The following is a 19,883-nucleotide window of genomic DNA, read 5'->3' on the forward strand; positions in this document are numbered from 1 at the left end:
TATATATATATATATATATATATGTATATATATGTATATGTTTTCAAGAGCAATCAGTATTTCAGAGATGGTGATATACTTCTTGTCTCGTTAGTCTGCGTTGGTACCAGCACCCCACAGAAGATGAGCTGAAGACCTTAGCTGGAAAACAGCAGAAAGGAGGCAAGGGCAAGAAGGACAGGTACAACACAGCATCATTGTCGGACGTTTCTCTGGATTTGTGCACATTTGACTTTTGTGTGTCAAAGAACATTTTGTGGCTACAACAGAGTGGTAAAAATCAAACAGCTTTGTTGCCCATATTCTGCAGTGGTCTAAGCATACAATGCTAATTCCCTGAAAAGGTAGACTAGCCTGTGTCTAGCAGCTTAGTTTTGATAGTCAGCTCTATTATACCTACCTCCTGTTCTCAGACAAAAGCCCATTTTTGCTCTGCAGGGAGCTCTTGGGCCATTTTGTCAGGCAGGTATGCTGCAAAATTCAGCGGAATAAATGACATTTTAAAATAAAATAGAAAAGAGTTTAAATTGTAGTAATATTTCATAATACATTTGTTTTACTGTATTTTTGATCAAATAAATGCAACCTTGGTGAACCTCCTGTTCTCAGACAAAAGCCCATTTTTGCTCTGCAGGGAGCTCTTGGGCCATTTTGTCAGGCAGGTATGCTGCAATCCAGTGCAGAGACTACCATGCCTACAGTGCTTTTGTGCTGAACACCATTGTGCATACTGACCTATGTAAACAACAGAGACCCAGAGGAGAAGTCTAAGAATCTCAGGTTCAGCTGGCTTGGAGCCACAGGGCAGAAAGCTTGCATACTAGACCCGTTCACGCTAAGGCCTGTGCCCCTTTCCAATATCTCAACATTCCCAGCAGAGCCCGACATTCATTTCTTTATTCTTTGTCATGCAGACAGCATTAGAGATGTGTGGAAATATGTTTGATTTGAACGTTGTGTGGATTTAGCTCTTTTTCAATAGCGAGGAGGGCTCCTCTAATCCCCAGTAAAATGTGCAAACTCTGGTGTTTGGTTTCCAATAGAGACAGAGCCCTCAGTTAGGACTGCGAAAAATCTGCTGTCCTTCGGACAAAGTTGCAGATCCCACACGTTGATACCTGCTTCTCAGTTATGTTCTTTTGCTTTCGATCATCATTGTGAATAAATGAAATTGTATAATACATTTAGCTTCAGTGCTAATAATTAAAGGCCCTTAAAAAAGTTAAAAAAAAAAAAAAAACTTTAAAAGTCAAAACTGACAGTAAAGACATTTACTTTTTATTTTATTTGAACTTTCTATTCATCAAAAAAAAAAAAAAAATCCTGAAAACAGATGTATCATGGTTTCCACACAATCTTAAGGAGCACAACTGTTTTCAACATTGATATGAAATGTTTCTTGAGCACCAAATCAGCATATTAGAATGATTTCTAAAGGATCATGTGACACTGAAGCTGAAAATTCAGCTTTGCCATCACAGGAATAAATATTACTGTTATAACTGGATTTTTTAAATGAAAGTCTTTGTAACCAGTAGAAACTTTAAAATATCTTACCAACTACAAACCTTTGAGTGTATATAAGTAACATTTTTTGTAGTCATAATTATGAGCATTCATACTTTTTTGGCCAACATAATCTTTTGGCCATAAAAACTGATTAGTATTAAATTTAATTTGATGATACTCTATGATGTTAATATATGATTGATAGATAGATAGATAGATAGATAGATAGATTTTTTTAAAATTTATTTATTTTTTAATTTAATATATTTTTTAATTTAATTTATAATTTTTATTTTTTATTTTTTTTAAAGGGGTCATATGATGCGATTTCAATTTGTCCTTTCTCTTTGGAGTGTTACAAGCTCTTGGTGCATAAAGAAGATCTGTACAGTTGCAAAGACTAAAGTCTCAAATCCAAAGAGATATTCTTTATAAAAGTTAAGACTCGTCCACGCCTACCTAAAACGGCTCGTTCTAACACGCCCCCACATGTCTACGTCACGATGTGGGAAGATTTGCATAACGCCGCCCAAATGTTCACGCAAAGAAAGAAGGCGTAACTTTTATTCGCTGTGGTATTGTTGCTGCCGCCATGTCGTGAAGTCGCTGTGTTTTTTGTGAAAGCGAAACTACTTTGTTTGGTCTTCCAAAAGAGGACGATATCTGCTTCGTCATGCCTGGAGCTGATCCGTGCTGGTTGCTGAGGAAATACATCAACTTCGCGCTGTGGATCGCCAGATCGGCTTTCACCGTGGACGAAGCGGAGTCCAGCCCGGGGTCGTCACATGTGGTTGCCGCAAGCCCTCCGGACGCTCCTTCGTCGAATCCGCCGGCCGCACTATTCTCAAGCCCACCGCCGCTCATTCTAGCCAGCCGTGTGTGACGCTGTGTGTTTCGTGGTGAAAGCGAAACTACTTTGTTTGGCCTTCCAAAAATGGACACGACTAGAAATCAGTGGTTAAGTTGTATTTACAACACTGTTCCAGAACACTTCAGCCCAAATATTCAGATGTGTGCAGCACATTTTACGGAGGACTGTTTCTTGGGAGAGTAGCCGCCGGCGCGATGCAACGCAACGCGTAAAAAGACAGTGTAAGTCATTATAATCTGTATATATTTTTGGATGCAACAAATGCCTCGTTTATAATGGGTTTTAATGTTTTTGTCTTGTCGCTATGGCCGGGACACGGCATCACAGTTATGGTAAGGGGCGTAACATTTCCGTCACACGCTTGAGGTATTCGGCCAATCACAACGCACTGGATAGCTGGCCAATCACAGCACACCTCGCTTTTCAGACCGATGAGCTTTGTAAAAATCGACGCGTTTCAGAAAGGCGGGGCATAGAGGAGAAACAATAAAGTACAGTATGTGGAAAATAATGTGTTTTTTTAACCTTAAACTGCATAAACACATTTCATTACACCAAATACACAAAATAATGTTCTTTTTAGCAACATCATATGACCCCTTTAAATGAAATTAAGCACATTTCAGCTTTGGGCCAAACTATTATAAAAGCTACTACAACAACTACTAAAAGCTATTACAACATAAAGTGTTATCAATTTGTATCGCAACAAGAGTTATGATAAATTATATTGTATACATTGATAATAAAATGTCTTTGCTTAAGTAATGCTAAAAAGGACATTATTTCCATTGACAGTCACAGCTGCTTCATTACTAATTCATTGTAGGCTATATTGTGAAGTGAAGAGCAGGTAGTCATGACAGCTGCATGAAACCATTTTACTAGTTTAATCAACTTAAACTGTGACATCCTATACAAGTTATCCGAGTATTACAAAATAAATTAAACAAAAAGTGTCTTTTAAAATGTAATTGGGAGCACCTGAACTTCTCACCCTGATGATGACATCCCACTTCACATAGCAATCAGAATTTACACTGCCAGGACGGAGATATGAGTCATGTGACGCATTGCATTGTGTGATGAGGTTAAATGCCAGAGAAGCCCCGCCATCTTACAACTGAAGCCACTTACAAGAGTGCTGAAACATCATAAATGAATGGATAAAGTAGCCCAGATGCTCCTGAATAAATGCTGTCTTATCTAAGCAGAAGAGGATGATAACAGCTAGCTCTTGGAAGAGCATACTCTTATCACTTTGAACTTTTTTATGTTTGCCCAGATGTTTTGAGTAATGTGCTTTGAAAAATGTGCTTTCTAATAATAAAACTGTTGTGTTTTTCTATTCAGTTTTATTCAAAGCATAAATAAAAAGCTACTTTAATGCAATTTATACAATTTATACTGGCAAGTGAATGGAGAAAAATAGCACTCTAGTACTCAATTTTGGTTTTTGGCCCAGAATGTCCTTGGTAATTTTTGTGGGTGTGTTTCAGGTTAGCCTGATTTCAGTGCTATTATATGTGCTATGTTCACCTTTTGCTTCTCTCAGGAAGTACAATGGGCACTTAGAGAACAAACCAATGACTATTCCCAAAGACATCGACCTTCAGCTGGAGACTAAAAGCATTGCAGAGGTGGACACACTAGGTAACTCACCTGTTGTCATTATATGAAACCTAATGAATCCTTGAGCTTCAAGGATCTTCTTAGTGAGATGGGTTTCTAAAGCTTCTCTTTTTGTCTGTCGGTTGTTTTTTTGTTTTTTGTCTAGCTCTGCATTACTTTCCTGAATTCCAGTGGTTGGTGGACTTCACGGTGGCTGCCACAGTGGTGTATCTCATCACGGAGCTGTACTTCTGTGTGGCGGAGCCCAGTGAGGAGATGAACATCAGTGTGGTGTGGAGCCTGCTGGTCTTGGCCTTTGTCACGTATCCCCTTTCTAGCTTAAAATACTGAAGGAGCTTTTCCTCTCCTCCTCTGTTGCATTGCTTTTCATATTTCATTGCTTGTAATTTCTGTAATTATTTATTAGTGTTGTTGACAAATAACATGGACATGGATTTTTAATAACATAGTTTTTTTTTCCTATATCAAGATTTCAATTTAAAAATAATATACAATACCATTCAAACATTTGGGGTTAGTAAGAAAACTGTTATTTAAAATTGTGATTACAGTTTTGCAATATTATAGTTTTACTGTATTTTTGATCAAATAAATCAAAAGCATTGGTGAGTGTAAAAGACTTCTTTCCAAAAAAAACACACAAAAAAACCTATACAGACCCCAACCTTTTAAATGGTAGTGTAAATAATTAAATGGTAATAATTAAAATAATTTAAATGGCAGTTAAAAGTATTTAAAATAAATATAATTAATATAAACTATTAATAATCATATAAAATAATATTTTAATAGTTCAGTCATTTTTAGCAAATTCATTTTAAAATGCGTAAATATCCCATATAGTCAAAATGTAGTTAACATGAAATCATGATGTCTGCATTTTCTGAAGCAAATTTTACTGGTATTATTTGTGAAAATATCAGCATAACAATAGTAGGTTGTTTTTTTTATGGTGTTGCTATGTGGTTGCTTAGATGTGTTGCTGGTATAGGGTGATTTGAGGTTAGCCACCATACTGTAACACTTTAGCTTTGGAGTTTTTTTTTTTTAAATCACTAATCACAGATATGAGCATTAGACTAGTAATGGAGAAGCTTAGCAAATGCCATTAGTAATAATAGAATTATATAGTATAGATGACATCTAGCATGTCAACTACCCATTATTAATGTCTTACTCATTAGTATTGTTTAATAAGAGCTTTGGTGTGTTATTTAAATGTGGTTGCATGAGGACCATAATACAGTAGAGTTTCTCAGCACATGATGTGACTTACATAGGGAGCCGTTTGTTATTTTAACAGAACTACAAGTAGGAACCTTAAAGTACTTTATTCAATAACGTGTCCATAGTCCCTAAATGTTAAAACATCCTTTATAAAAGACAACCCTTGTGGAGAAGTTCAATTTTCACAGTCTCGAAGCAGGGACAGTCTAGCCGTGAGTAATGAAAGCTGCACCTGTTGCCTTTTTTACCTGCTACTTTCCCCTTCTAGTGCCTCACCAAATCACACACATTAACCCCGGCACAGTCCACAAAGATCAATCTCCCTCCGCTCGCCACTGCCCTTTACCTAGCTCAGCCTGCCACCGAAGATTGGAGGCCCAATTTTCTCGGCCCACCAGACTGATTTGCCTGGGAAAAAGAGAGGAAGGAAGGAAGGTGCCTAGTAGGGTGATGAAGATGATGACGATGATGATAGGTCTATATGTGTGCAAATGGCTGAATGTGGACAGGAAGGAGCCATTTTTCCTGATCTCAGTGGAGAGTGTGTGGTGGGGAAAATGGCCTTGTCAAAGTGATGGTCACTGAAATATTTCCTCAGATGGCCGCCCGCTTGCCTTGCAGATTTGCACGACGTAGCTACAAGTTGAATGATTGACCCTAGACCGGTATAATCAAAACGGGCACATAAAGGCATCGTAACAAAGAGGCGCAGCTAGACGTTTTCTGTCTGCATTTGGCTTTTTTTTTTTTTCTTGCTTTTAAATTAGTTTTTTTCTCACCGTAGGGAAATTAGCCTTGACACTATTTGATGAGGCGTGTTTTAAATGCATTTCTCTTCTGCTGTGACACTAAATGTGAGACATTTAGATTTGAATAGAACCCAGACAGCTTCAGTAGTGTAGAGAGTTTGTATGTAGAGTAATTGCACTTAAAGGAAAATTCTGTTGAAATCCAACTTGGCATTTATTAACTGCATATGTGCCAGTGTGTAAAAAATGAAGGAAAAATGTGTGTTCGGTTGAACTCTTACAGTGGACATCTAGTGTACAGAAATTACTATAACCCAGAATATTTCTCTGATTAGTCATAGAATTAATTCCAGCCTTTATCTGATATTTTTTGGAGAGCAGTTTTTGGTATAATGTGCCCATGTGAATATGTTCCTTAGCTTCAGTTTCTCTCAGGAAGATCCTTTTCTCCCTCACGGCTCACTACTTCAGACTAGAGGAGGGCGGTGAGCGTTCCCTCTGCATCACCTTTGCCTTTTTCTTCTTTGTGAAAGCCATGGCTATCCTTATTGTCACAGAGAACTACCTGGAATTTGGCCTTGAGACAGGTATAGTAGTGTCAAGTTGGTTTTATGCATATTGCTTTCTTTTTATATATTAGGCCTATGTAGTAACATAGAATGTGAGACCATTTTGTTCTAAGGTGGATTTCTTTTATAGTCCAAAATTAAAACATGCTGGTAGAAATATTTAATACTGGCTACATTTAATTACTTACAAAAATAATTTGCTGTTTTCCCTTGCATATTTGAATTGCTTTACTCACTGTATCATACATCAGCCAGTCTCAAGAAAAATGAGAGGGAAAAAAAAAATTGTTCCTCATATTTTTGTTTGGGATGCCGCTTAAAATCTGGAATGTGTGGCCACATGCAAAAAAATAAAAATAAATAAGAAAAGCTTTTAGCTGCCTACTTAAATTTCTGACAATATTGTCCACTAAAGTAAAAACGTGACAGTTACCGTGCTTTTATGTTGTAGACCATTTTCATCTTTTTGATTTGAATCACTCACATCACTTATTGTTAGTGAGGGTCAGACTGTCATTCTTGCATTATGATTTAAACCACGCATTAGGCTGCAGTTTGTTTGGTTTTAAAAGCTGAACACTATTCTGCTTACTCACCATAGTCATTTTCACCATAGATCCTGTAACCTGGTCCAAAATCAGCACTTTGACTGACTAGGGATGTGCAATATTGACAAAAAAATTATATATGATTTTCTGTGATTTTGTCAATAGCAATAATTAGACAATATTTTGCTTAGTGTGTTTTTGTGCTCGTAATACCTTAGCTGGTTTAGCCCTGTCATGAACAGCTGACTCCCAAAGTGTTTCATATTCTTCATATTTTATGCAGTGGTTAGTTTACAGCGGTGACAGAAATGAACTTTTTCACTATGAGGGAATATTTGACTTAAACTGATTTCCTTAAAATGATTTTTGCCTTTTATAATGGCAGTAGTCTATAACAGGGGTGATCAGTCCTGCTCCTGGAGGACCAGTATCCTGCAGAGTTTAGTTCAAACCAGCTGCAACACACTTGCCTTGAATTAGGGTTGGAGCTCAACTCTGCAGGGCAGGACAGTGGCCCTCCAGGGACAGGTTTGAACACTCCTTTTCTATAACCTTATTAGATGTGTGCATTATCTTTTATGTCAAATTCTTACATTTAATCATGGCCCTGTATATCTTAAATTTCATTCAAACATTCCATGCATTCCAACGGCATTAAAATAAGCTACATTACGCAGTGAAAAAGTGTGTACCCTCAAGGTGTTTTTTTGTTTGGTTTTTGCCAAGCGGATGACATACTCGATGTCAGCTTGCATATTGTAAAAAACAATAATTACAATATTATAGACAATACCTATCGCACGTCCCAGCCATTACTATTTCATTCTTTTCTACATTTAAATATATTTAAGAATTTCACTTGTAATACAGTGTTTCTATCCTCCTTTTTCTGCTTTCATAGGCTTTGCAAATTTTTCTGAAAGTGCCGTGAAGTTTCTGGAGAACCAAGGCCTTGAGTCTCAGTAAGTATTATGGCTGCTGTACCCCTGCCCCCTTTGTCAGCAGAGAGGGAGTATGTGTATACAGTATACCATGTCTCCATGGATTAGGATTAAGCCGTGTATGTGATGGTTTGTGCTTCCCTGCAGTGAATAGGCCTTGCTCTCTTCCTCTGTCTCTACAGGGGCCCCATATCCAAGCTGACCTTTAAGCTGATTCTGGCACTGCTCTGCGCTCTCATTGGAGCCTTTCTCACCTTCCCAGGCCTGCGATTGGCCCAGATGCATCTTGATGCCCTCACACTGAACAACTGCAAAGTCACACAGTAAATGTTTCAGAAAATCTAATCTAAATCTAATTACTAATATGTTGACTAGAGCCCGACTGATATATCGATATGAACCTGTTGCCGATATATCGGTATCGGCGAATATGCCGCCGATATGAACTTTTTTTTTACCGAACATATAACTCAGATAAAATGCTTGAAATGGTGTAATTACGTAGTTTGTCCAGCAGAGTGTGCTCCATTGTTTGCTACTGGCGACCTGGATGAAACGCTTTAAAGCTTATCTTATAAGTCTATGGAAAACCATTGAAACTTTGAATGGCCATATCTCCGTTCGGGGGATCCCTTCAGCTGGAGGAACCCTCTCGAACGCGAATCAAGTGTACGTCTCAAGGCCCTCTTTCGAATGAGACCACCCCCGCATCGATAGCCCCCGGGGTTCGGGAGATACGGGTGGTTAAATTCGCGGTCCGGCGCCGACCGATCTAGCGATCCTGGGGGGCTACCGACGCGCGGAGGGTGGTGTTCGAGAGGGCTCCTTGAGCTGAAGGGATCCCCCGAATTTGGAGGTTCGCAGGTATCGACCCCAAAAAAAACCCATATCGGTCGGGCTCTAATGTTGACACCTTTAGTAGTCACCTTAAATGCTGAAATTAAAATGAGTATTTCTTTGGCCTTACATTTGAATTATTCAATGTATTTATTTTCGCCAAGCGGAATTTAACCAGTTTATATTGAAATATTGTAGCCACTAACAATATTTCCATGTTAATTGATGTGGAGCATCAGTGTCTGACTATATCTGCAGCAAGTTAGCAGATAAGCATTACTGTAGATGGACCTGGTCTACATTTCCAGCCAGCATTGGGCTCTAGGGTAACTGTGTTACAAAAGAGGAGTTAGGCATTACACATCCCACATAGCTAATCCTCTTCAGCGTGGCCAGCTCACCATACCTGGTCTCATGACACTATGGGGCTTACTCTTTTAGGCCTGGATTACTGCTATGCTTCTTGTACGGCTGAAATGGTATATTTAAAGCAGTGGCACTTGATAGTTCATGTCTACTGCTCCACTGATATTGATACTCTTGTGTGTTACCTTGTCTAATTGGTTGTTTTTATGTGTCCATCCTTCAGGACCTTGCTACATATCAACTTCTTGGCCCCCTTAATCATGGTACTGCTATGGGTGAAGCCCATAACAAAGGATTACATAATGAATCCCACTTTTGGGAAAGATAGTGTGCCTTTGTGAGTATTTCGTTTTACAATTAAGCAACGTTATATTTTGCATTATTACTATGTTGAATTGTTTTTAAACTTGTTCATTAAGGCCCTCTGTGCACTTGAGGAAGCTTACTTTAGTCAGCATGAAAACAAAATTGGCCCTGATTACTTTAATACACGATCCTGGTCTTATTGTACATGATTCATCAGTACACAGTATTCAAATGAAAGTTCATGTCTTTGTAATCTTTCATTAAAATCATTTATAGTTAAAGCATTATTTATAATAATTTGTTCTGCCTCTGAAATGGCCTTGTTTGACGCTGCAAAGGGTGAAAATAATGTTAACAAATAGCTTAACACACTTATTGGTGGAGAATTCATTTAATTTCAAACCCTTTCCAATAGTTAACACAGTAATGTAATGGTTGTTAATGGTTGTGGAATAATGTAAAGATGAAAGATTTGGGAGAGGGTGAAAAGTTGATAAGCTCTAGAGGGTAAACTTCCACGTCTTGGTCAGAAATTCTCCTCAGAGGTTGGTGCTGATGATATTTCAGGAGGGAAGTAATCATCGGGCAATCTACAAACTACAAACTCTCATTTGGGTTCCATTCTTGTGTGAAATGCCCACCTTTCTCAATCCAATTTATCAAGTCCCGCCCTATATTTGTTTTACTCATAAATGCATCACATTGAGCTGGTAAAATAGGTTGTGATTGCCATTTTCTGTTGACTTAAAGTGATGTTTTTTTTAGTGAGAACTTTGTTCATTCTCAAGTCACAACCTAAGTTTTGGACTGATTTGGTGCGTCACTCCTCCTCTGCTTTCAGAATGTCTGAGAAGACATACGACACGTTGCGACTGTGGGTGATCCTGCTTCTGTGTGTGCTGAGACTAGCCATGATGCGGCATCATCTCCAGGCCTACCTCAACCTGGCCCAGAAGGGCGTCTTGCAGATGAAGAAGGAAGCGGGACGCATTAGTACAGTGGATCTCCAAAAGATGGTGTGTAAACTTTAGAAAAGTGTTCAAACTTTTTGCTCTTACAGATAAACAGAGTGTCATCACATTAGTATGCAATGAAGTTATTGCAAAGCCATCTTATTTTGCCCGATATCCCATCTTTAGTAGGTTGTTCTTGTGATGTTTGATCTCTACTGGTTAATAAATGCACTCAGGGCATCTACTCTTGGGGCCTGCATTACAGTGTCGACATTTCTCAAAGGTGGAAATATGTCGGTATGAAAAAGGACTGCGTGGCATTGTTGCCCTCAAAGCTCTAAAATGAGGAGGCTATTTGAGTTTAGTGGAGCGCAAGGATCAAAACCCACAGCACTCCACAGCTGGAGCTGAGGAAAAGAGCCCGTTTGATGTTCCAAGCCATAAGTGAGACTCGCAAATGACTGTAGAGTCGCAGGGGTGTCTGGTCTTACATCTGCTCCTGAATCATATGCTTGCAGCCTCCCTCTGTACTTAAGCTCCCAGTGATGGTTTCAGCGAGTCTGTTTGATGAGCTCCTCTCCTGCCAAGCTGCTTGTTTTGAACGAAATTTGCCTAAATGTTTTAACTGCAAATTTGTTTTTCCTCACACAGGTCGCCCGAGTCTTTTACTACCTGTGTGTAATAGCTCTTCAGTACATCGCACCTCTGGTGATGCTGTTGCACACTACTTTCCTGCTAAAGACATTAGGTGAGTGCATTAAGGTTCTTCTCGACAACGTTCTCAATTGCCCCGGTAGGGTTTCTTGAATTTTTCAGACTCTTGTTTTAACCCCCAGGTGGATACTCGTGGGTGATTTACCCCGAAGAGAATTTGCCGTGTCTGTCAAATGAGGACTCGAGCCCCACTGAGGTGGGGCAAGACGAGGTGCAGGCCTCTCAAACAGTGGCCCAGCTATCGGTTGCTCTTGGGGGGCTGAGGACTGTTTTCTCCCCCTTGCTTTTTCGAGGGCTCCTGTCCTTCTTCACTTGGTGGATTGCCGCATGCCTGTTCTCCACCTCTCTCTTCGGCCTCTTCTACCACCAGTATCTGATGGCTGCATAGCATCGGGAAGGGTTTGTTCGACTGAACTGTGCAACACGAGGCCCTGAAACATTCCCCTTTTTCTGCAACCATATCAGCTGGGTTCTTCTCTGAGCGGCTTCCTCTGTGGACATTTTAACCTAACCGATACATAAACAGCAACAGTAACAATTCAGTCATTGTAACATTCATGAGCATCAACGGACGGAGGATGGCGTCTGAAGGAGACCTCAAAATAATGCTGATTTTAAAGGGGATGGCGTCTTTGAACCACCAGAAGGTTGAAAGCGAGGGATCACTCATGGTCGTTGACATTCTGTATTATAATTTTTTTTTTTTAGATTTTAAAATTATGCTAGACGATTTTCATAAGAATTACTGTTTTTAATAGTGTTTTAAAGTTGTTTCACTTCTCCAAAGTAGAAACTGGCTTCTGCTTTAGGGGAGGTTTTCATTTCTGATCCGTGAAGAGGAAACAGTGTTTTAGTCAAGCTTGGAGAGTGTAATGAGGGGAATTGATCAAGGAGAACAGTGTGTGTTAAAGGTATATTTATTTGTCCATTTCAGAGGGACTGAAGTCAGCCTTCTCACAAGGAGCGTTTCGTTTGACTGTAGAAGACTGAGAGATAATTTAAGTGTGCGTGCGCGTGTGAGAGTGACGGTTCGTGTGTTAATATCAGTGCCTGCAGGCTCCCAGTGACCCCTGCTGCTGGTGGGTAAATCTAAAAAAGGGCATTTTGATCAAGTGTAAAAGCTAACTCAAAAAAACTGTCTAAAGCAGTGGCCTCCGCTCTTCTGATACTTTAACCGGTCGGATGTTTCACTTTGAATTTGGGTCCAGTGACATCAAACGCATCCTGTAAGCGTGCTCCGTGTTTCTGTATGGAGCCTATTGATTTTCTGTAATGCATCAAATAACAGGATTGGATTTGTTTCATGTGAAGGTGCCAAGTATGCTTGTATTCCCCTGTGAGTGTGTACAGTACTTCCTGTTGGAGATCGGGAGCACACATGCTGAGGTACGAGCCAAAGCAGAACATGCAGCTTGATCACAAAGAAACGTCTGCGAGGTCCACTTTAATATTGTGAGTTTTTTGGCACTACAGTTACACAAACTACACAGGCATATCTGAAGTATTTTTTTGTTTGTCTTTTTTTAGTGTTAACCTACTGTAAAAGTCTTATTCTCTCTTTCCATTTTGAGTTTTTGGAAGGTATGCATACAGTGAATGTATTGCTGTATTTTTTCTTTTATGGTAGAACAAATCTACTACCCTTGGGGCTCCTAATAAATAGCCACATATGACATGATCTATACTTTTAACAAATATCAGTTAAATTGATATTATAATAAAGGTGTTGTGGACTTCCAGGGATATTTATATCGCAAAGGAGCGTCCACTATTATCAAAAGCACACTATACAATCAATACTTGTTAACGATGTGGCAGTTATATGCTGAATTCAATTTTTTTTCCCTCTTTTGTTGATTATCAAGCTGTGAAGATTGATGGACGCAAGAAAAGAGCCTGATGTTCCAAGCCATAAGTGAGACTCGCAAATGACTGTAGAGTCGCAGGGGTGTCTGGTCTTACATCTGCTCCTGAATCATATGCTTGCAGCCTCCCTCTGTACTTAAGCTCCCAGTGATGGTTTCAGCGAGTCTGTTTGATGAGCTCCTCTCCTGCCAAGCTGCTTGTTTTGAACGAAATTTGCCTAAATGTTTTAACTGCAAATTTGTTTTTCCTCACACAGGTCGCCCGAGTCTTTTACTACCTGTGTGTAATAGCTCTTCAGTACATCGCACCTCTGGTGATGCTGTTGCACACTACTTTCCTGCTAAAGACATTAGGTGAGTGCATTAAGGTTCTTCTTGACATGTTCTCAATTGCCCCAGTAGGGTTTCTTGAATTTTTCAGACTCTTGTTTTAACCCCCAGGTGGATACTCGTGGGTGATTTACCCCGAAGAGAATTTGCCGTGTCTGTCAAATGAGGACTCGAGCCCCACTGAGGTGGGGCAAGACGAGGTGCAGGCCGTGCAGGCCTTGGCCCAGCTATCGGTTGCTCTTGGGGGGCTGAGGACTGTTTTCTCCCCCTTGCTTTTTCTGCTTTTTCGGTCCTTCTTCACTTGGTGGATTGCCGCATGCCTGTTCTCCACCTCTCTTTTCGGCCTCTTCTACCACCAGTATCTGATGGCTGCATAGCATCGGGAAGGGTTTGTTCGACTGAACTGTGCAACACGAGGCCCTGAAACATTCCCCTTTTTCTGCAACCATATCAGCTGGGTTCTTCTCTGAGCGGCTTCCTCTGTGGACATTTTAACCTAACCGATACATAAACAGCAACAGTAACAATTCAGTCATTGTAACATTCATGAGCATCAACGGACGGAGGATGGCGTCTGAAGGAGACCTCAAAATAATGCTGATTTTAAAGGGGATGGCGTCTTTGAACCACCAGAAGGTTGAAAGCGAGGGATCACTCATGGTCGTTGACATTCTGTATTATAATTTTTTTTTTTTAGATTTTAAAATTATGCTAGACGATTTTCATAAGAATTACTGTTTTTAATAGTGTTTTAAAGTTGTTTCACTTCTCCAAAGTAGAAACTGGCTTCTGCTTTAGGGGAGGTTTTCATTTTTTTTTTTTTTTTTTTTTTTTTAAGTGAGACCTTTTTAATTCTCCTCAAGTCACAACTTGGGTTTGGGCTGATTTGGCATGTCACCTGTTCATCTGTTTTCAGGATGTCTGAGAAGACATACGACACATTGCGTCTGTGGGTGATCCTGCTTCTGTGTGTGCTGAGACTAGCCATGATGCGGCATCATCTCCAGGCCTACCTTAACCTGGCCCAGAAGGGCGTCTTGCAGATGAAGAAGGAAGCGGGACGCATTAGTACAGTGGACCTCCAAAAGATGGTGCGTAGACTTTTATCACTTTTTTTTGTTCTTACAGATGTGTCATCACATTAATATGCAAGTTATTGCGATGCAAAGCCATCTTCTTATTGCCTGATATCCCATCTATCCCAAGTGTCCCATCTTTATAGGTTGTTCTTGTGATGTTTGATCTGATACTGGTTAATAAATGCACTCAGGGACCCTCTTGTGGCGTCTACTCTTGGGGCCTGCATTACAGTGTCGACATTTCTCAAAGGTGGAAATATGTCGGTATGAAAAAGGACTGCGTGGCATTGTTGCCCTCAAAGCTCTAAAATGAGGAGGCTATTTGAGTTTAGTGGAGCGCAAGGATCAAAACCCACAGCACTCCACAGCTGGAGCTGAGGAAAAGAGCCCGTTTGATGTTCCAAGCCATAAGTGAGACTCGCAAATGACTGTAGAGTCGCAGGGGTGTCTGGTCTTACATCTGCTCCTGAATCATATGCTTGCAGCCTCCCTCTGTACTTAAGCTCCCAGTGATGGTTTCAGCGAGTCTGTTTGATGAGCTCCTCTCCTGCCAAGCTGCTTGTTTTGAACGAAATTTGCCTAAATGTTTTAACTGCAAATTTGTTTTTCCTCACACAGGTCGCCCGAGTCTTTTACTACCTGTGTGTAATAGCTCTTCAGTACATCGCACCTCTGGTGATGCTGTTGCACACTACTTTCCTGCTAAAGACATTAGGTGAGTGCATTAAGGTTCTTCTTGACATGTTCTCAATTGCCCCAGTAGGGTTTCTTGAATTTTTCAGACTCTTGTTTTAACCCCCAGGTGGATACTCGTGGGTGATTTACCCCGAAGAGAATTTGCCGTGTCTGTCAAATGAGGACTCGAGCCCCACTGAGGTGGGGCAAGACGAGGTGCAGGCCTCTCAAACAGTGGCCCAGCTATCGGTTGCTCTTGGGGGGCTGAGGACTGTTTTCTCCCCCTTGCTTTTTCGAGGGCTCCTGTCCTTCTTCACTTGGTGGATTGCCGCATGCCTGTTCTCCACCTCTCTTTTCGGCCTCTTCTACCACCAGTATCTGATGGCTGCATAGCATCGGGAAGGGTTTGTTCGACTGAACTGTGCAACACGAGGCCCTGAAACATTCCCCTTTTTCTGCAACCATATCAGCCGAGTTCTTCTCTGACGGGCTTCCTCCATGGACACAGCCTAACCAATACATAAACAACAACCATAATAATTCAGTCACTGTTCTTAAGCATCAATGAATGGAGGATGGCATCCAAAGGAGACCTCAAAAAATGCTGATTTTAAAGGGGATGTCATCTTTGAACCACCAGAAGATTGAAAGCAAGGGATCACTCATGGTCTTTGACATACTGCATTTTATTTTTTAGAGTTTAAAATTATGATCGATCAATTGCATAAGAATGATGGTTTTTAATAGTGTTTTAAAGTTGTTTCACTTCTCCAAAGTAGAAACTGGGTTCTGCTTTAGGGGAGTTTTTCATTGCTGATCCGTGAAGATGAAACCGTGTTTTAGTCAGGCTTGGAGAGTGCAGTGAGGGGACTGATCAAGGAGAACAGTATGTGTTAAAGGTATATTTATTTGTTCTTTTCAGAGGGACTGAAGTCAGCCTTCTCACAAGGAGCGTTTCGTTTGACTGTAGAAGACTGAGAGATCATTTAAGTGTGCGTGCGTGTGTGCGAGTGATGGTTTGTGTGTTAACATCAGTGCCTGCAGGCTCTCCATGACCCCTGCTGCTGGTGAGTAAATCTAAAAAGGGCATTTTGATCAAGTATAAAAGCTAACTCAAAAAACTGTCTAAAGCACTGGCCTCCGCTCTTCTGGTACCCTCCCCTGTCATTTAACTGGGCAGATGTTACACTTTGAATTTCGGGTGACATCAAACACATCCTGTAAGCGTGCTCTGTGATTCTGTATAGAGCTTATTGATTTTCTGTAATGCATCAAATAACAGGATTGGATTTGTTTCATGTGAAGGTGCCAAGTATGCTTGTACTCCCCGGTGAGTGTGTACAGTATTTTCTGCTGGAAATCGGAAGCACACATGCTGAGGTACGAGCCAAAGCAGAATATGCGGCTTGATCACAAAGAAACGTCTACATGTTTAATGAGGTCCACTTTAATATTGTGAGATTTTTGGCACTATAGTTACCAAAACTGCACGGAGGCATATCTGAAATAATTGTTTTATTTTTCTTTTTGTTTGATAGTCTTTTTTAGTGTTAACCTACTGTAAAAGTCTTATTCTCACCTTCCATTTTGAGTTTTTGGAAGGTACACAGACAATGAATGTACTGATCCTGTCTGATTTTTCTTTTATTATTGTAGAACAATTCTGCTACCCTTGGGGCCCCTAATAAAAAGCTACATATGACAAAATCGTGGCTTTTAACAAATAACAGTTAAATTAGAAATACAATTTTTCTATATAGTGGGCCTCCAGGGATATTTATATTGCAAAGGAGCGTCCGTTATTATCAAAATCACACTATACAATCAATACTTGTTAACAATGTGGCAGTAAGATGCTTTTTGAGAGCTGTTTTTTTTCCCTGTTGTTGATTATCAAGCTGTGAAGATTGATAGACTCAAAGGGGAGTTTATTTTAGCTGTAAACAATCACAATTTTTGGTAATCATCAGCAGGGCCATTTTAGTCTTACACTCAGCTATAGTTTTTTTTTCCTTTACCTTAATATGATTTTCTCCCCTGTTCCCCAACTATTGAAAATTAAAAACAAGTGACCAAAATTAATCAAAAATTCTATCACTAAAATCTTACTAAGTATAGCCCCTTTTATGATGTTTAGAATATGCATGTCTTTAAACATTTTTAACCCTAATGCCAAATAACAGTATATGAGGCTCAGAACTGAGCCATATTAATTTAAGATATTCAAGACAAATCACTCTTTTCTATTCCAGTAGTGAAGTAGCTTGGATCTCTTTTAAAACCTACGAGCCTATGTATCTGTTGGTTTCTAATGCATTTTAAGTACTTATCTTTATTTATTACTTTTCAGTTTGTTTAATAAATGATTGTCAAGAAAACCTCATGACTTTTTGTCTTACTTGCTATATTTTTGTTCTGTCAGGGTTTCCCCTTTCTCATCTCCCACAGTATTTTGTTGACATATGATAGTTACAGTTTTTTGGGTTGTATTTTTTTTTTTAAATACACAATTTGGCCATGTTACTCCCTCTAAAGCTAGTGTTATCATGAATAAAATGAATTCGCACCGTGAATGGTTCTCATCCATGTGACGCTGGAGTATTGTTGTCCTGAGTGCTATTGTCGATACCGGCCTCCTCTTTTAGTTGGCGCTCTTGGATCAATGAGACAAATTCCAAAACAAACAGCCGAAGAGGCTCTTTTCTTTTTCTAAGAAGACTCCATTCACACAAACCATTTTATCCGAGGCCCACAAAACAGCCCCTTTGAGGGTCGTCGTTCCCAGTGCCCGAACGAGCGAATCTTCTCGAAAGGTATCTTTTTAATGACCGATCCGCTGTCTGCGCTAAATAATGAGAGTTTCATTATTGTGTTAGCTCAGTTAAGAGCAGCAAAATAAATAATGAGAACTTGTAATAATGGGTGACCTAACCTTGTTATTTTTGTCCTGAAATGAATAGAGTTCAGGCAAGGACTCTTGTGGAAGCTAACGAACCTGGGTGCTTTGGTTTTGCACAGAGAACTGTTTTCAAAGACTGCTTGATTTTCCATAATGCAAATACCTTTTATACAGTCTATGGCAAATACACTCTAGAACAGTAGGTTCACATGCCTGCAAGAACATGTTGGTTGCAAAACAAGACATATTTGTGTGATTTACGTAGATGCATTGGTTTACATGTTTTAAGATGAGGGGAATGAGAGCTACCACATGATCTGTCTTTTTCGTTGTTGTTTATATATGATACAGTGTCTGTGGGTGGAAGGTTGTTCTTGTCGTGTCAGTGTAATGCAATTGAGTACACTGCGTAATGAGTAGTGAGCTACAACAGAGCATTTGGACAGAAGTGACTGCCCCCTTGTGAAAGCATCATGTACTGACAAGCTTAACATCAATGAGGGGCTTTATTTTTATCGCATGCGCTGTCACATAAAAGGTTATGCATGACAAATTAATGCAGTTTTAATTTTTGGTTTTTGTTTTAATTGGCTATATCTCATTAAAACATTTTAATTATATCTTGAAGATATTGAGGGAGCACAAAGAAGGAGCTGCTGGACATTAGGAAAAGACAATCTGAGCAATATCATATTTTTAAACCTTTAAATATTGTTAATGTTTAATTAAGATCTTAAGGGTCTGTGTAAAATTGATTTGCATTTCTTACATATTTATAAATGTCAACAAATGCTTTAATAGTATAATTGTATTTTATTGCAATATACAATGAAAACATCAGTCACTTGCATTCAGAAAAATAGGTGTAGATCATAAAATGCAAACATTGTTTGATTTTTTTTTGTACTAAAATAGAATTTTAAAAGAGCCAAACAAGCACATGCATGCATTATTTTCTATGTCCGTTGATTTATTTAAAGAAAATAGATTAAAAAATACCACACACTAACACAGCTTGCAAAAACAAACAGTATTTATTACAATCTTTCAGTCAAGTGACCTCCGTCAGGCGTGTGTCCGCTGATCTGTGATCCTCTTTAGCCCTTAGTTGCCCTTGATGTGTCCCTTGTGCCTCTTGTCTGAACTGTGGCTAGTGGTCAGAGGGCAGCAAAAGGTCAGCAAGCAGTCACCCGAAGCCCCCGTGGGACACCGCCATTTAGATTCCTGCACACCAGCACTATCGCTGAAGATACTCAATGTATGTATGAGTGGAAACGGAGAACAAATACCTGTTAGTGAGTTTCTTTTTTAAAAGTCACTAAAGCTGACAACCTTAATCAGAGAGCCTTGTCCTTTTAAAAATAACGTGAATGAATAAAAACAAAAAGCTGGGCTGAGTAACCAATGCATTTGTGTAAATTTGTTAATTAAATAGGAAAATACTTTATGCTGTTATTATTATTATTATTATTATTATTATTAATAAATTTGCCTCTGGTGGAATAGTGGCTATCATTATTGCCTAAAATGGAAACAGTAATTAGCTAAGGATAGCAAGCATTATTACTGTTACACTAATGCATGACTGTTCATTAAGGAGGATAATAAGAGAGAAACAATGTATAAAGAAACAGAATGTGCTTAGTTGCATGTGTTGTCATTTGTCAATACAATATGTAGGCCTATCTGAGAAGAAAAAAGAAAGAAAGAAAACTTTGCTGCTCAGAGAGAAGTTGCTTCATACATGAGATCTATTTCCACAATCACAGACATGACCACTTTCCTGCCCTGCTCATGTGCGGTGAGGATCCTA

At 39.5% G+C, this 19,883-nt stretch overlaps 2 protein-coding genes across 2 annotated transcripts in view; both read left to right on the forward strand.

Annotated features, from left to right (window-relative positions):
• Nucleotides 1-13,083, forward strand: part of LOC107753179 (transmembrane protein 161B-like) — a 20,985-nt gene extending 7,902 nt beyond the window's left edge. Inside the window, exons 3-12 of the mRNA XM_016569300.1 lie at nucleotides 95-181; nucleotides 3,936-4,033; nucleotides 4,158-4,314; nucleotides 6,424-6,575; nucleotides 8,007-8,067; nucleotides 8,229-8,369; nucleotides 9,473-9,586; nucleotides 10,397-10,571; nucleotides 11,160-11,256; nucleotides 11,345-13,083. Coding sequence (XP_016424786.1) covers nucleotides 95-181; nucleotides 3,936-4,033; nucleotides 4,158-4,314; nucleotides 6,424-6,575; nucleotides 8,007-8,067; nucleotides 8,229-8,369; nucleotides 9,473-9,586; nucleotides 10,397-10,571; nucleotides 11,160-11,256; nucleotides 11,345-11,610 — 1,348 coding nt within the window. The 3' untranslated portion in view covers nucleotides 11,611-13,083. The remainder of the gene's footprint in view (nucleotides 1-94; nucleotides 182-3,935; nucleotides 4,034-4,157; nucleotides 4,315-6,423; nucleotides 6,576-8,006; nucleotides 8,068-8,228; nucleotides 8,370-9,472; nucleotides 9,587-10,396; nucleotides 10,572-11,159; nucleotides 11,257-11,344) is intronic.
• A 1,251-nt stretch (nucleotides 13,084-14,334) lies between these two features.
• Nucleotides 14,335-17,544, forward strand: LOC107753184 (transmembrane protein 161B-like). Its single transcript, XM_016569308.1, has 3 exons — nucleotides 14,335-14,508; nucleotides 15,115-15,211; nucleotides 15,299-17,544. The coding sequence occupies exons 1-3, from the start codon at nucleotides 14,335-14,337 to the stop codon at nucleotides 15,562-15,564; spliced, it is 537 nt and encodes a 178-aa protein (XP_016424794.1). The 3' UTR covers nucleotides 15,565-17,544.
• Nucleotides 17,545-19,883: the final 2,339 nt, after the last annotated feature.

Source organism: Sinocyclocheilus rhinocerous, unplaced genomic scaffold (assembly GCF_001515625.1).
Source record: "Sinocyclocheilus rhinocerous isolate Xijiao unplaced genomic scaffold, SAMN03320098_v1.1 scaffold3063, whole genome shotgun sequence".
NCBI classification, from domain to species: domain Eukaryota; kingdom Metazoa; phylum Chordata; class Actinopteri; order Cypriniformes; family Cyprinidae; genus Sinocyclocheilus; species Sinocyclocheilus rhinocerous.